At 37.6% G+C, this 13,420-nt stretch overlaps 4 protein-coding genes across 5 annotated transcripts; 2 read left to right on the forward strand and 2 right to left on the reverse strand.

Moving 5' to 3' along the window:
* LOC108662381 lies at nt 92–1,293 on the forward strand. The gene is made up of 3 exons (XM_018122616.1): nt 92–361; nt 726–879; nt 1,090–1,293. The coding sequence occupies exons 1-3, from the start codon at nt 107–109 to the stop codon at nt 1,140–1,142; spliced, it is 462 nt and encodes a 153-aa protein (XP_017978105.1). The 5' UTR covers nt 92–106; the 3' UTR covers nt 1,143–1,293.
* Nucleotides 1,384–3,813, reverse strand: LOC18597311. The gene is made up of 5 exons (XM_007026255.2): nt 3,091–3,813; nt 2,726–2,944; nt 2,347–2,445; nt 2,022–2,126; nt 1,384–1,909 (listed from the first exon to the last, which is right to left on the reverse strand). Exons 1-5 carry the CDS (start codon nt 3,619–3,621, stop codon nt 1,685–1,687), a joined length of 1,179 nt encoding a protein of 392 aa, XP_007026317.2. The 5' UTR covers nt 3,622–3,813; the 3' UTR covers nt 1,384–1,684.
* On the reverse strand, nt 4,247–5,551 carry LOC18597312 (serine acetyltransferase 1, chloroplastic). The gene has a single exon (XM_007026257.2). The coding sequence runs from the start codon at nt 5,389–5,391 to the stop codon at nt 4,420–4,422; it is 972 nt and encodes a 323-aa protein (XP_007026319.2). The 5' UTR covers nt 5,392–5,551; the 3' UTR covers nt 4,247–4,419.
* Nucleotides 7,610–13,290, forward strand: LOC18597313 (transcriptional adapter ADA2b). Of its 2 annotated transcripts, none has more exons than XM_007026258.2 (13): nt 7,610–8,199; nt 8,945–9,000; nt 9,771–9,949; nt 10,234–10,299; nt 10,445–10,570; nt 10,658–10,733; nt 10,969–11,032; nt 11,116–11,162; nt 11,307–11,411; nt 11,676–11,886; nt 12,013–12,223; nt 12,368–12,634; nt 12,852–13,290. In XM_007026258.2, exons 1-13 carry the CDS (start codon nt 8,147–8,149, stop codon nt 13,041–13,043), a joined length of 1,653 nt encoding a protein of 550 aa, XP_007026320.2. In that variant the 5' UTR covers nt 7,610–8,146; the 3' UTR covers nt 13,044–13,290. The 2 variants fall into 2 exon arrangements, with proteins under 2 accessions (XP_007026320.2, XP_007026321.2); XM_007026259.2 differs by lacking the exon at nt 12,852–13,290 and adding an exon at nt 12,722–12,845.

Below are 13,420 nucleotides of genomic sequence, written 5' to 3' on the forward strand. Positions count from 1 at the left end.
TTAAGGGGAGGCATAGGTTAGAAAAATCTGTTCTGCTAAAAGAACAAAAATGGAAAAGCAAGCGTCCAACCACTGATTTTTTTTTCTTTAAAAGAAATCTTCATAAATGGAAGGAAAGAGGAAGAAAAAGGAAAAAATTCATTCATTTATTGGCAATGCTACTCACCAAAACTTGTATTCAAAGAGTCGGGGCAGTAACCGTCCCACGCTCCCTTGTAACCACGTACGTATAGAAAAGCAGGGACAGCAGTCCCACGTTTTCCCTATAAAACGACGGCTGTCAGCCCCCTCTTCTTCTTTCTTCTCTCTGTCTGACACAAACCTCGCTGCTTCAACCAACGCAGAACAACATCTAGAAATGGTGAGTTTCAGGTTTTTGTCTTCATTTATCTTCTGTTGTTTTCATGACAACGATATTGAACTGATCAAATATCTTCTGTTCTCGGTTGGAATTGCCTTGTATTTGTTCTCTCTCTCTTTTCCTTGCGAAACAGTGTTTTTTTATTCTTTTTTTCCTTCGATTATTATTATCAACACGAATTCATGAGACGGTATTCGTGATTGATCCCACTGCATGTTGAGTTTTCCTGCTTCTAATCTAATCTGTCTTTGTTGATCCCATTAAATGTTCTGTTGCATAATGCACACCAAAATCTTTTATCAAGGAAACCTTGGAAATATCGTGGCCTTTGAAAATGAATGATTTGTGACATTGCATTGGACAGACTACCTCAAAACGCGTTGCGGAAAGGAGGGTTGCAAGGTTTCAGAAGAACATCTCAAGGAGGGGATCCGTAGAAAGTTCAACCAAGAAAGCATATGGCTACCCCGTCGGCCCAATTCTGCTGGGTTTTTTTGTCTTTGTGGTAGTTGGATCATGTATGCTCTGTTTCTGCCTTTGCTTCATACTAGCACAGTATTTTGATAGCAACTCTTCATGTCATTGCTTGTTTTTGCTCTTTGCATTCTTCATTGCTCTGCAAAAAGGTTTCTGCGGCAGAAGATTGATCTGTTTGGGATTTTCGTGCCGGATACCATTTAGTTACACATTTTGCTTGAGGAAGTGATCATTTTTTTTCTTTTTGGCAGCTCTTTTTCAGATAATCAGAATTGCTACTAGCAAAGGCAAAGGCATGGCTTGAGGAGCTGATGAAGAATAGGATGGGGGAGGTCCTTAAATCATGTAATGAGTTGTTAATTTGGCAAAGTAAAACAATGTCGTAGAAACTGATGTTAAGACATCTTGCTTGCTTTTAATAAATTCTGGCCTCAACTTCTTGTATGGTTTTCTCATCTCTTGTATTCCTGAAGGCTTACAAGGTTTTCTATTCTATCTTTACAACTCAGATCATACGTAGGAGCTGCAATAGTTTGAACTTTGAATGCTTGATAAAACAGTTTATTCTATAAATTTTGAAACGAAAATTACACTACGACAACATTTCATTGACATTACATTGTAGCCCCAGAACCATAGCGCATCCTGAACATGGATTAACTTGACAAATATCTTCCCTTATTGATGCGCTTCAAGCATTCCATATACACCTGGGGCTAACAATTTTGACTCAAACCAAAACTATGATCCATAATCCGACAAAAAGGAGGGGTAAAGGGGAAAAGGGAAAGGTGAAAAATTGTAAACGAGATGAAATGAATGCTCAACTGACTTGCTACCATGCAATTAGAAAGGTTTATGATGCATTTGCTTTCGGTATGAGCCTGTACTTTCATCTGATCTGCGATTGGTCCGGGCCATGGAGCTTCCTCTATTGGAATCCTGGTAGCAATCTGAACTCTTGGACAACTTCTTGCTGCGAGAACTGAATCCGAGCTCAGTGAACGTTTGTTTATTGTTCTTGGATAAGGATTCATTATGTGGTGAGTTAAAGCCTATCTCATCGAATTCCTACAAGATGTTCATTCAAGCAACTATTACTCATGTAGGGGATGCCTCCTGTAAAAGCACTAACTACTAATGGAGATGAACATCATTAAAAGTTCTAAGATTGTTTGTATACCTTGGACTTTGTCTTGGTATAATAAGGTGTTAAACAGGGATTTAAATCTTCGAGGAACAAGTCATCTGGACTACCAGGAGTTGTCGCATCGGCAGAACTGAATTCCTGAAAATGTTGTTCAATATATTAGTACCAGTAGAAGCACTGAAGTCAAGAGTAATGACCTCCTTGGGTCACATGGCTTTCCTATTTTCCAAGCTATCAAGACTAGAATGAAAAAGAAAATAAACTCAGTTTCAGCGGATAGCAACTTAAGAATGAAACCGGTCCTTGTACTAGTGACAGGATAGGCACTAACAGTATGATATCGTATCTAAATTCTTACCAAAGAATCAGAAGGCTCTTCTCGATCATATCTGGGTGTCCTGGGAGAGCTGCCATGCCGCTGGTGAAATGCCCTGGCAGAATACTTATCTGCCTTCACCTGTTCAATTGTATGTTAACATTAGGAATCCTTGTAATGGTTCTTACTTGATATGGATTATGATAGTTATTGCTTAGTAAATTTTATTCCATACATCAAGCAAGTTAAGCAAGCAGATAATACCAAATTCATTGCATTCTCTTACATAGAAGGTTAAGACTTTTATTTCAAGGAAAGTCTTAGCAGAAATCCATCCTTTTGAACAAAATTTTATAATAATAATCATTAATTTTAAACATATGTCCATAATTTGAATGCAGTGTTTGTTTGTGAGGATTACCTGAGCAAGATCCTGTGCAAGGCATTGGAGCTGTCCTGTGAGAGAAGTGACCTGTCTTTGGAGAGTTGGGATTAGCTGTTTGGCTTGTGTCAGCTCCGAACCTTGCTTCTCTACAATTTCTTGAAGTTGAGAATTCATGACATCTGGGAACAGTATTGCACTCTTCAATGACTTAATTTCTTCTCTCTGCTTCAAGCACAAATCTTTGAGCTTCTCAACCTGCAAATACCGTCTATATGAACATCTCAGGCGTTCAAAAACAATGGCGTCATTGCCTAGAATTCAACCTGGCAGATTTTTCATTTCCTAAAGGTAATTAATTAATAAACTAACGCAAAGTCAGGGGCGCAAGGGCCGATCATCACCTCTCTGTTCTTGTCTTGGAGCAGAAGTTTGAGCTCAGCAATCTCCATCTCCTGATCTTTGTTGGCACTCAAGAGCTCCCTCTCACTTCTCAAAACCATGGCCAACGTCCTGGTATTCCCTTTAACCTCTGTCAAGGCCTTCACCTCCTTTTTGTCGGCAGACCCTTTTCCGAACAGCTTCCTCTGCAACGCTGTGAAAGCAGCTCCCTTCCTTTCAGCCTTCTTGAGATCCTCAGCCAGGACATCGGACGGAATGACCAGCTGCCCCTGCCCAATCGTCTTGTTCGTGGATTTCTTGTCCATAAATCTCTTCACCATGCTCGTCAGATTGTTGTCAGCCTTGGTTTTGCTGCGGCTGCCCGGACCTACATCCAATGGCTTTGATTTCACGAGAGCTCGAGAGGAAGACGAGGAGGAAGAGGCTTCTGGCCTCCGAGAAGAGGACTTGTTGAGCTCCATAGACGACGAGGGATCAGAGAAATGAGAGGAGGTGGAGGAGCGTGCATCGTACGACTTGTAGCGCGTGGCCATTTACACCAACACGAACAGCAACTCGGCTGCCTTTGCTCTGTTGAGATTGCGGAAGTGTTTTGTTTGGTTGAAACTGGTAAGTTCCAAGGTTGTAAGGACTCAGGAAAGGAAGAAGATTTTTGTCAGAGAATTTTTGAATTTTGATCTGTAATGAAGGCAAGTGCTGACGTGGGCTGCGTGGCGCTGTCTGAATTCAAATTCTTGATTGGCGTGATAGGCGCGGGCATGGCCTTTATGGAACTCCTCTGCCTTGTTTTAAATTTTTGGCCTTAACTTAACGTTGATTTTTGCATTTTTATCTCATTTTAATCTCAGATTTTGATCTAAACAAATATTTAAAGATAAAAAGAGAATGATTAATTGAAAATAAGTCAAAAATTTCAATTTCTATGCTTTGTCTTGTCTTTCCCGATTTAATCATTTGATCTAATGTAAACAAAATTTAAATCTTCTCCATAAATGAATTTCAAACACAATATTTATATCATTGAAATAATAATAGCACTAGTTTAAACAACGATAATTACATTTATTATAGCAAGACCTTGTTCCTATCTATTGGAGTTGTAATAAAAAGTATTGTCCAATTTAAATTATGTATGAAATTACTAATTAGGCTTATTAATTAAGACAAAAAGGCTTGTCTATTATATTTTAGTTGATTGGCAAAATGCTTATTGACATAAAATTGCCTTGGGGAAATTTTACAGAGGAATGGGGAACATATGAATGAGTGGAAACAAAATTCTACTAGTACTAGAAAGGTATAGTAAATCAAATCAGGAGTAACCAGACATTTCACTGGTGTGAGTGTTCTCTGTTTGCCTGAGCGGTCGGGGTGGTAAGTACTCTAGCAGGATTTCCTACTGCTGTACTATGTGGTGGCACCTCCTTTAGAACTAGTGAACCTGCACCGATTTTAGCCCCTTCTCCGACTCTGATATTGCCCAGAATTTTGGTTCCCGCTCCTATCAGGGCTCCATTACCGATTTTGGGATGCCTGTCTCCCAAAACTTTTCCTGTACCACCTAATGTGACATTGTGAAGAATGGTGACATGGTCCCCGATCACTGCCGTTTCTCCGATCACAATTCCGGTGGCATGATCGAGTACTATTCCCCGTCCAATCTTCGCCGCTGGGTGGATGTCTACTGCAAAAACCTCGGAAACCCGACTCTGTATTAGCAGCGCCAAGCTTAGCCTACCCTGCGACCACAGTTTGTGTGCCGCTCTATGAGCTTGGCAAGCTTGGAACCCCTTGAAGTGTAGGAAGCAGTGGACATAACTGATGCAAGCAGGGTCACGCTGTCTTGTAGCCTTTGTATCATCACTGATGGCTCTCTTGATCTCGTGATCCTGAGCAAAAGCTTCCAAGAAAACCTTGAAAACTGCATCCCTGGAAAGAGTCGAATTGCTCAGTTTCATCGCCAGGTGGTTCGCCAACGCAATTTCCAGAGAACTGTGTGACAGTACCAAAGAATAATAATAATTCAACAAGATAGGCTCCTGTTTTGCATCAGATTGAGCTTCCTCCCTAATTTTCACCCACAGATCGTCCTCGTCCTCGTCCTCGTCACAGGGACAGACTGTTGTATCCGGAATTTTCACGCTAACCCAGTTGATTGCTCTGCATGAAACAAGATTTGAGAAACTTGGTCCGCATACTTTGGCAAACCTGCAAAGGGAACAACAGGCTAGGCGTTCGCTGGATCTTAAGCGACACCACTTGTTGGCAGGTTCACCTTTCGGATTGTCGATGCATGCTGCCATTGACTTAGAGTAACTTTGAGAGACGGTGCTTGGCTGAGACTGTTGATCTTAATTAGTTAGCAATAAACTGCCGTGAGGAGAGTAACGATACTGCAAGGATTATATATATTAGCTGGAGCTCCATACATTATCGATTGGATGAAATGACAAGAAACTGCTTGGAAATGAGACGAAACAAATAAAGTAATGCAATGAGACCAAGGTGTGGAAAGAGTCGAGAGAACGATGACGTTTGGAATGACGATGGAGGACTCCTTGTATGGTCTAAAGGATTCAACATTGACGAATGAAAGGAAGCTGCTTGGGCCACAAGCCAAGAGCCAACACGAACAAATTAATCAATATGGAAAACGAAATTTCAAGCAGGGCCGCTTCCATCTTCTCTGTTAAGTGTTTTTTTATTTATTTATCCCCTTTTTTCATTTTTCATTATTGGACTTTGTCGGGCCCTCTATCTCTGTAGGAGAAACAACATGTCATGGGTCTTGAAGTTAAGTTTGAGTCCGAAACTGGCTCGTAATTAGAGTCATAGAGTTACACCTTTGCTTTTGCTTTGACTTTGTGGTCAAGAACATGTGGACCGTTTTTTTATTATATTAGAATATAACATTGCATATATATATATATATATACACATATATCATTTGAATGATTTGTTTTACTTTCATACTAGGTTTCATCCATCCCTCCAATCCCTTCCACGATCAAATACAAGTTCAATAGCATGAAGAGCTGGACAATGAAAAAAAATGGAGATAATTTCAAATTAAATGATATAAAAAAGGTATAGATTATGCATTTATAGTAATGAATCTACACTCTTTTCATTTTTACTTTTGATAACATATTATATGTCAGGTAGTTCAACAATCGTTAAAACGCTGTTAATATATACATTAACGATCGTAACATATGAATGAAAACAAAATTCTGTGATAACGGTCGTTAGATTATACTTTTATAGAAACTTCAAGTAAATCTGTAATTAGATGGTAAGACACCGAAGAAATTTTATTACATTGTCTTGCTCCATTGACCCCCCAACCAAATTCAAGTGATATAAATAGTTTTGTTCATGCACAAAACTCTCATTGTCTAAATTCTCATCCTCTCTTCCCTTACAGTCTTCTTCTTGCTTCACTTGTTCTTCTTCCAGCAAGTGCTGCATCATCACATGCACATACACTCTTGAGAAAAAACACTTCATCCTCTCACTCTAAAGATTATGTCTACACCTCCAGGAATGCCACCATCTTCATCTGCAAGCGAGGAGCCTGCAGAAATGAAATCCACTCCGAAGTTAAGTGATGATGATGGTGATCAAGGGTCGATGGCTGCAGCACCAACCTTGGTTGCTATGGAGATATCAATCCAAGGGGTTGATGTCAACAATGAGGTTTCGGAGACCGCAGTGCTGATATCAGGGCCTGCGATCAACGAGAAGCCTCCCGTGGCCAAAGCAGCAGGATCATCAGCTGCACCTCCTAGGAGGAGAAACACTGTAGGTACGCACACATAAACATATATATATATTTCTTTCTCTTTATATATATATGTCTACTTTAGAAAATCATTTTATTGGCACTAAATTAGAAGGCAACACTTAAAAAGAGATAAAAATTAAAGATTGTTTAAAGCTTTAACCAATAATTAATGACACTTTTAAAGTTATGTATAATTCTTTTTTATTTTTTTTATTGTCTTTGTTTGATTTTCATGAATAAAAAAAGTTTTGGTTTCAATGTAATTTATATTAAAATTTGATTTTTTTTAATAATCTATATGTTTAATGATTCTTAATATGAAAAAGTGAACAGAAAAACTCATGAAAAATAAATTTATAATATAAAAGGTAAGAGTATTAAGTGTTTAAAAAAGAAAAATGAATTTATTTTGAGAAATATCAAAGATAAAGAAAGAAAAGAGTATGTTTGTTTTCTTTCATTTGAATGAATTGTGTATTATTCTTTTTAAACAATGATGAACAAGTGTGATTAAACCACAAAAGATGAAGGTTTTGATCATACGATTTTCACTAGGAACTTTTATTAAATAGTTGGATTTGGTACAATTAAATTGTTTTTGTTTAATTAAAGTAAAATTATAAAATTATAAAATAATTTATTTTGTTTAATAGTAGTATCAATTTTTCGTTATGATTGAAAAAATTATTTAACTATAAAGTAAAATTTAAAAATTTGTTTGAGTTAACAGAGTAAGTGGACCCAAGAGAGAGAAGGGGCCGGGGAAGGGGAATGGAAAGAAATCTGTCGCTGTTTCTTTCCTAAACAAAAACACTTGCCTTTTAATCCTAGCTCCCATAGTTAAGAGCTATAAGAACCAGACAGAACACTAAAAAGGGAGAACAGGCGAAACTCAGCTGTTTCTGTTTTTTGTAGATATGAGTCTGTTGACGGCATAAAATGCTGTCTGGCAGTATGTAAATCAGCTGCCAGTGAATTAGTAGACTATGTTGTACAGATAGAAACAAACTCAACTCATTCAATTCCGAATCCTGATAAAAGATTCAAAAAATCTGAAAGAATTTATGAATTTGAGCAAAACCCAATCAAATTCCATCACCCTTTTTTGTAAGGTTGTTTTACTTACCAAATTTCCTCGTCAAAGTTTTACACTTTCCTGAGAAACTAGGGTTCAGTCTTGCTGTATAAATACCAGGCTCTGCTTTTTGTTGCTAGTAAGCAAAACCGAAACACTTAATTATACAGGTAAACGGGAGCTCGCTCAACTTCTAATGGGTCGTTCTCGCGGGAATTTTCACTCTGCTGATGAGGACCCCACCCAGAGGTTTGCCTTCTTTTCCCATCTTTCTTTTTGAAGAATCATTGTCTTGAATTGTATAATCGTTTCAAAATTATCTGCATTTGAGCTTTGCATGGTGAAGGGCTAAGATTACTTTTCAGAAATTTGACATGTTGGTTTGAGTTTGAACTGTTACATTTTTAGTTGGTTCATTTTTGAGTTGGAAAAAGGCACAAGGGGCTGCTTAAGATGTTTTCTTAGCTGCACAAATACGTTGCAAGATGGAAATTCAACTCATGGAATTCGTTGCTACAAATAATTTGAGAATAAAGTGATAATGTGAACAGAGGCTATGATTAGGAATAATGATCATGTGTTTATTTACTACGACAGTCTCGTATGTAGAATTGCTGTTATGAATTGATTTTTCTCTTGTCTCCTCCAGTTGGTGTTGATAGATTTGATTAATCTCATCTGCCATTTAATTATAAAGGATTGTTTCATTAACTATAAGGTTTCTTTCTTATGGGGAATCCTAAATACTCAGAATCTAATCTCCTTTATTATGGTAATGAATGTTTATGATTACAAAGGACGGAGATCTGTTGTGTTGCTCTCGTTTTGACAGCTTTCAACATTTTTCCCCTGTGATTGTGTAACAATTAATGGTTACTTGGATTAGCAGCATCTGTTTCTTTATGTTTCTTATTGTGATATAGTCGGTTAATGAGTGTTTTACATATCTCTTTTTGGCATGCTTCATTTAAATACCCATTTTCTTATAACGCAGATCAAGGAGAAAAAAGAATGCATCTGCTGGAGAAAATTTAGAATCTTCATCTTCAGGTACTTTTCCACCATTATGTAGTTTCAAAAAGCAGCCCCTCTCAGAGTGAATTTTGCAGTAGAAGGATTTTTTTATGGTGCAATAATATGACAACCTGAAGAGATGTTTAGCTCATGAACCACCATATCTGTGTTTTTATCTGTGGATGAAAATTTAATACTAGTGCTATCATGGTGACTGTTAAGGGCCATTTTCCAGTGCAATGATAGAAGTCTTTGGCTACAAGTCCAGTAGCTGTTTCAAGAAACAACACTGGCAATTTTATGAGGGAAATAAATTGCTAAATGATTGGAATCTTTCCAGATCATCCCTTCTAGGACCTAGTGGGACCATAAGTGGGTACAAGACCCTCTGAATGTGGAGAGTGTGCAACCAGAGACATAGTAAAGTTGATGCTTCATATCACTTGGTTGATATTCTTTTTTGCAATATTCTATCTTTAGTTGAGACCTGGCTAGAGTTGCTAAGAATTGACCTGTAATTCTGCCCAAAGTGGCTTGGCTATGCATATATTGCATGGTTAAAAGTTCTAATAAATGGTTAGATGCTTATTATTACTATAAGATGCTATATAGAGGGCATATTACCGGTGATTTTGTGATTATTTAAAAATTATAGGCCCTTTATTAAGAAGCTAAAATAATTATGTTCTTCAGAGTACTCTTTTACTCTTTACTATTAAGCCTTTAGAGGTAATTGTCGTTGTTCATTCACAAGCTATTGTGACCTTTTTTCGTTTTATTTTCCATTTATATCCGTTTGGAGCTAGGTCAAGGAACAAATGATGGGAAAAGGGCTTTATACCACTGCAATTATTGCAACAAAGATATCACAGGAAAGATCCGTATCAAGTGTGCTGTGTGTCCTGATTTTGACCTATGTATAGAGTGCTTTTCTGTTGGTGCCGAGGTTACACCTCACAAAAGCAACCATCCTTACCGGGTCATGGTTAGTAAGAGCCTTCTGGAAACATCTTTTTCCCTTCCTGATAACTTACTATGTTGTCAAGTTATTTGCTTGATTTTGTCGTTAATGAATAGGTTTTAGAGGAATTTTTTACTATGCTGGAGAAAATCTGTTAACCAAATCTTTTACATTCATTTAGCAGTGTTGAAGCAATTACTATTTCATGATTTTAGTTTTTCTTCCTTATTTATTCTGCATTACATACCTGTTGTTGTATCTTCTGTTTTGTTATGATTCAGTGCTGACAACAGAGTCCTGATTAACAGGACAATTTATCTTTTCCTCTTATCTGTCCTGACTGGAATGCAGATGATGAAATATTGCTTCTAGAGGTATTTCTATTTTCATCTTCAATGCTAAAACAGTGACGAAAGTTGTGTTTGATCCTTCTTGATTTGTTCAGTACTGCATTTCATTTCATATGTGGAATAATTAAGGTAATCAATCTTGATTCTGTTTTAATTTTCCTAATTCTAGGGAATTGAAATGTATGGCCTTGGAAACTGGGCAGAAGTTGCTGAGCATGTTGGGACAAAGACTAAGGAAAAGTGCATTGAACACTATGATAATGTTTATATGAAGTCCCCATTCTTTCCTCTTCCGGTATGAAAGTTTAAAACTGTCAATTCTCGTTGTAGTTGTGCCTTTTAATGAACATAATTAAGCTTTGACAAATTTATTTCTCTAAAGGACATGTCTCATGTTGTTGGAAAAAATAGAAAAGAGCTTCTTGCAATGGCTAAAGGGCATGGTGAGGACAAGAAAGGTTAGTGTCAATTTTCAGTTATTTTCCTTTTTATAATCCTCAACAATATGTTCTTTTCCTTTTTGCTTGAAATTATCATGTATTTATGTGGTAGAATAATTCTTATCTCTAGACAAGCTAAAAAGAGTGAACATGGTTCGAGGCAAGCTACACGTGTCACAGAATTTTATGTAATTATAGATTGATTCCTTTTCTTAATGCAAATTCTTATCAGTAATTTCTTTGAATGTCTCAGGGTCTTCAATGCTTGGGGAGCTTACAGTGAAAGAAGAATCTCCTTTCTCTCCTTCAAGAGTCAAGTATGACTACCATTATCCTCTCTATTTGTATCATCTTTGTTCACCTTTGCTATTTCTTATGTGAATTTTATTAATATACCCAGAGTTGAAGGTGGGCCTTCGGGCCGATTACTCTCTGGCTTAAATGCAGGTGAGCCTTGATTTATTCATTTTTTTTTTGCCTGCTGGAAGATTCTTCATTTATTCATAGGTAGTTGTGATTTATACAATGTGTACACAATTAATCTCATCATTATGAGCCTTGTGTTCTCTGTCTTGTTTCTGCAAACTTTAGATGTAGAGTCTGGGGTACGTTCTAGCAGCAGCAGTACAACACCAGCAGCTGTTAACAAGGCATCAAACATGGCCCAGGTTAAAGATGGCAATGTTAAAATGGAAGGTCTGATATCATTTACTTTTTCTGAGTTCCCATTTACTATCATTATTCCAGTAATGTATAGCCTATGTGCCACTGAGCCATTTGTAGTTTCATGCATGCTAAGAACTTCTGGTACGGTCAGGCCGGCATGATGACCAATTTTGCATTTATGACCCAATAAATCAAAGTTTAATGTTGTCATCCTAATGAGTCTTCGACTGTCTCTGAGTGCATTCTGAAACACTGCTCCTGGTGCTAAGTAAGCTGATTGTTATTGTCTTGTAGATCCTCAAATGGACAGAAAGGGAAAGAAGCCTAATTCTTTGGGAAATGATGGTCTAGTTGAGTTGAGTGGTTACAACCCCAAAAGGCAAGAGTTTGATCCAGAGTATGACAATGATGCTGAGCAGTTACTGGCTGAGATGGAATTTAAAGACACTGACACCGAGGAAGAGCGTGAGATTAAGCTGCGAGTGTTGCGTATCTATTCAAAGAGGTAGGTAGCCTCAATATATTTGTTAATTGATTCCCTTTTAGATTTCTCGGAAAAAAAGAAACTTTTTCCATATTAGTTAATAGGAAGATGTTCTTTACCTCATGGCTGAAATAAATTTACTGTCAGGCTGGATGAGAGGAAGCGTAGAAAGGATTTCATACTAGAACGAAATTTGTTATATCCCAATCCTTTTGAAAAGGACTTAACTCCTGAGGAGAGGGCACTGTGTCGACGTTATGATGTCTTCATGCGCTTTCTTTCAAAGGAAGAACATGAGGATTTGCTTCAGACTATTGTTTCTGAGCACCGCACTTTAAAAAGAATTGAAGAACTCAAGGTATGATTTATGCCTGGTATTGCTGTGTTATGGCCCACTGATTTGCTTGGCTACTTTCTTCTTCCTTCCTTTCTACCTCATTTAAATATGCAATCTTCATAATATTTTCATTGATTGCTGTTCACGGGAAATAATTATGTACAGGAAGCCCGAGCAGCTGGTTGTCGTACATCAGCTGAGGCAGATCGATATCTCGAACTAAAGAGGAAAAGGGAAGCTGAAGAGAGTTCTCATAGAGCAAAAGATGGTGTCCACGTTAACCCAAGTGGGCAGGGGGGCCCAAACTCATTCATGGCTTCGGAGTCTGTAGCCAAGGACTCAAATTCAAGACCAACAGCGCAGGCTTCTTCAAGCTTTGCTACTGATTTGGACATAATGGGATTTAGCGAAACACAACTACTGTCTGAAGCTGTAAGAGTGTTGTTCTTAATTTCTACATTTTCGTCTGTGTTTTAAACGATAGCATTCATAAGTTACAGTATTGGTTGTTGTTTGTAGCTGTTGACACCCTCAGCCTTGATGCAGGAGTTTGCTTGCAATCTGCATGCACTCTTATACTTGAGTGTAATTTGGTTGGAGTCATTTAACTGATGCCCATTTGTGTTGATTGACATGCTGGTTGTGGCAGGAGAAGCGGCTGTGCAGTGAGATTCGTTTACCTCCACCTCTGTATTTAAGGATGCTACAGATCATTTCGGAAGAGATCTTCAGTGGCAATGTTACCAAGAAATCCGATGCTCATCGCCTGTTCAAGCTGGATCCAAGCAAGACTGATAGAGTTTACGATATGCTGGTCAAGAAGGGGATTGCTCCACCATGACTTCCAATTTGATCTCACATCACATTGTTTAGCTTCTACTGCTTACTAGCAGTAACATTTCCATTTCTTGAACTCTATTTATCTACTAGGACCTTTGTTTACATTCACCATGTTTATGTTTCAGAACCACAGAAATTATATGAAATAACAGTCTAGTGTTTGTTGCATTAAACATGGAGTAATTTGAAGTATTGTTTACCGTCCTACAGCTCAGCTGTGTCAATCCATGGCCACGAGTTAATGATTACTCCTATCAATCTATAACTTTTGAGAAATATCTATAAATAACTTAGTACCATTTATGGTTTTTTTTTTTTTCATTATTGGTGTTGATTTAAAACAAATATCAACATTTTTTTTTTATAGAATCGTGATGT

This window comes from Theobroma cacao, chromosome 6 (genome assembly GCF_000208745.1).
Source record: "Theobroma cacao cultivar B97-61/B2 chromosome 6, Criollo_cocoa_genome_V2, whole genome shotgun sequence".
NCBI lineage: Eukaryota > Viridiplantae > Streptophyta > Magnoliopsida > Malvales > Malvaceae > Theobroma > Theobroma cacao.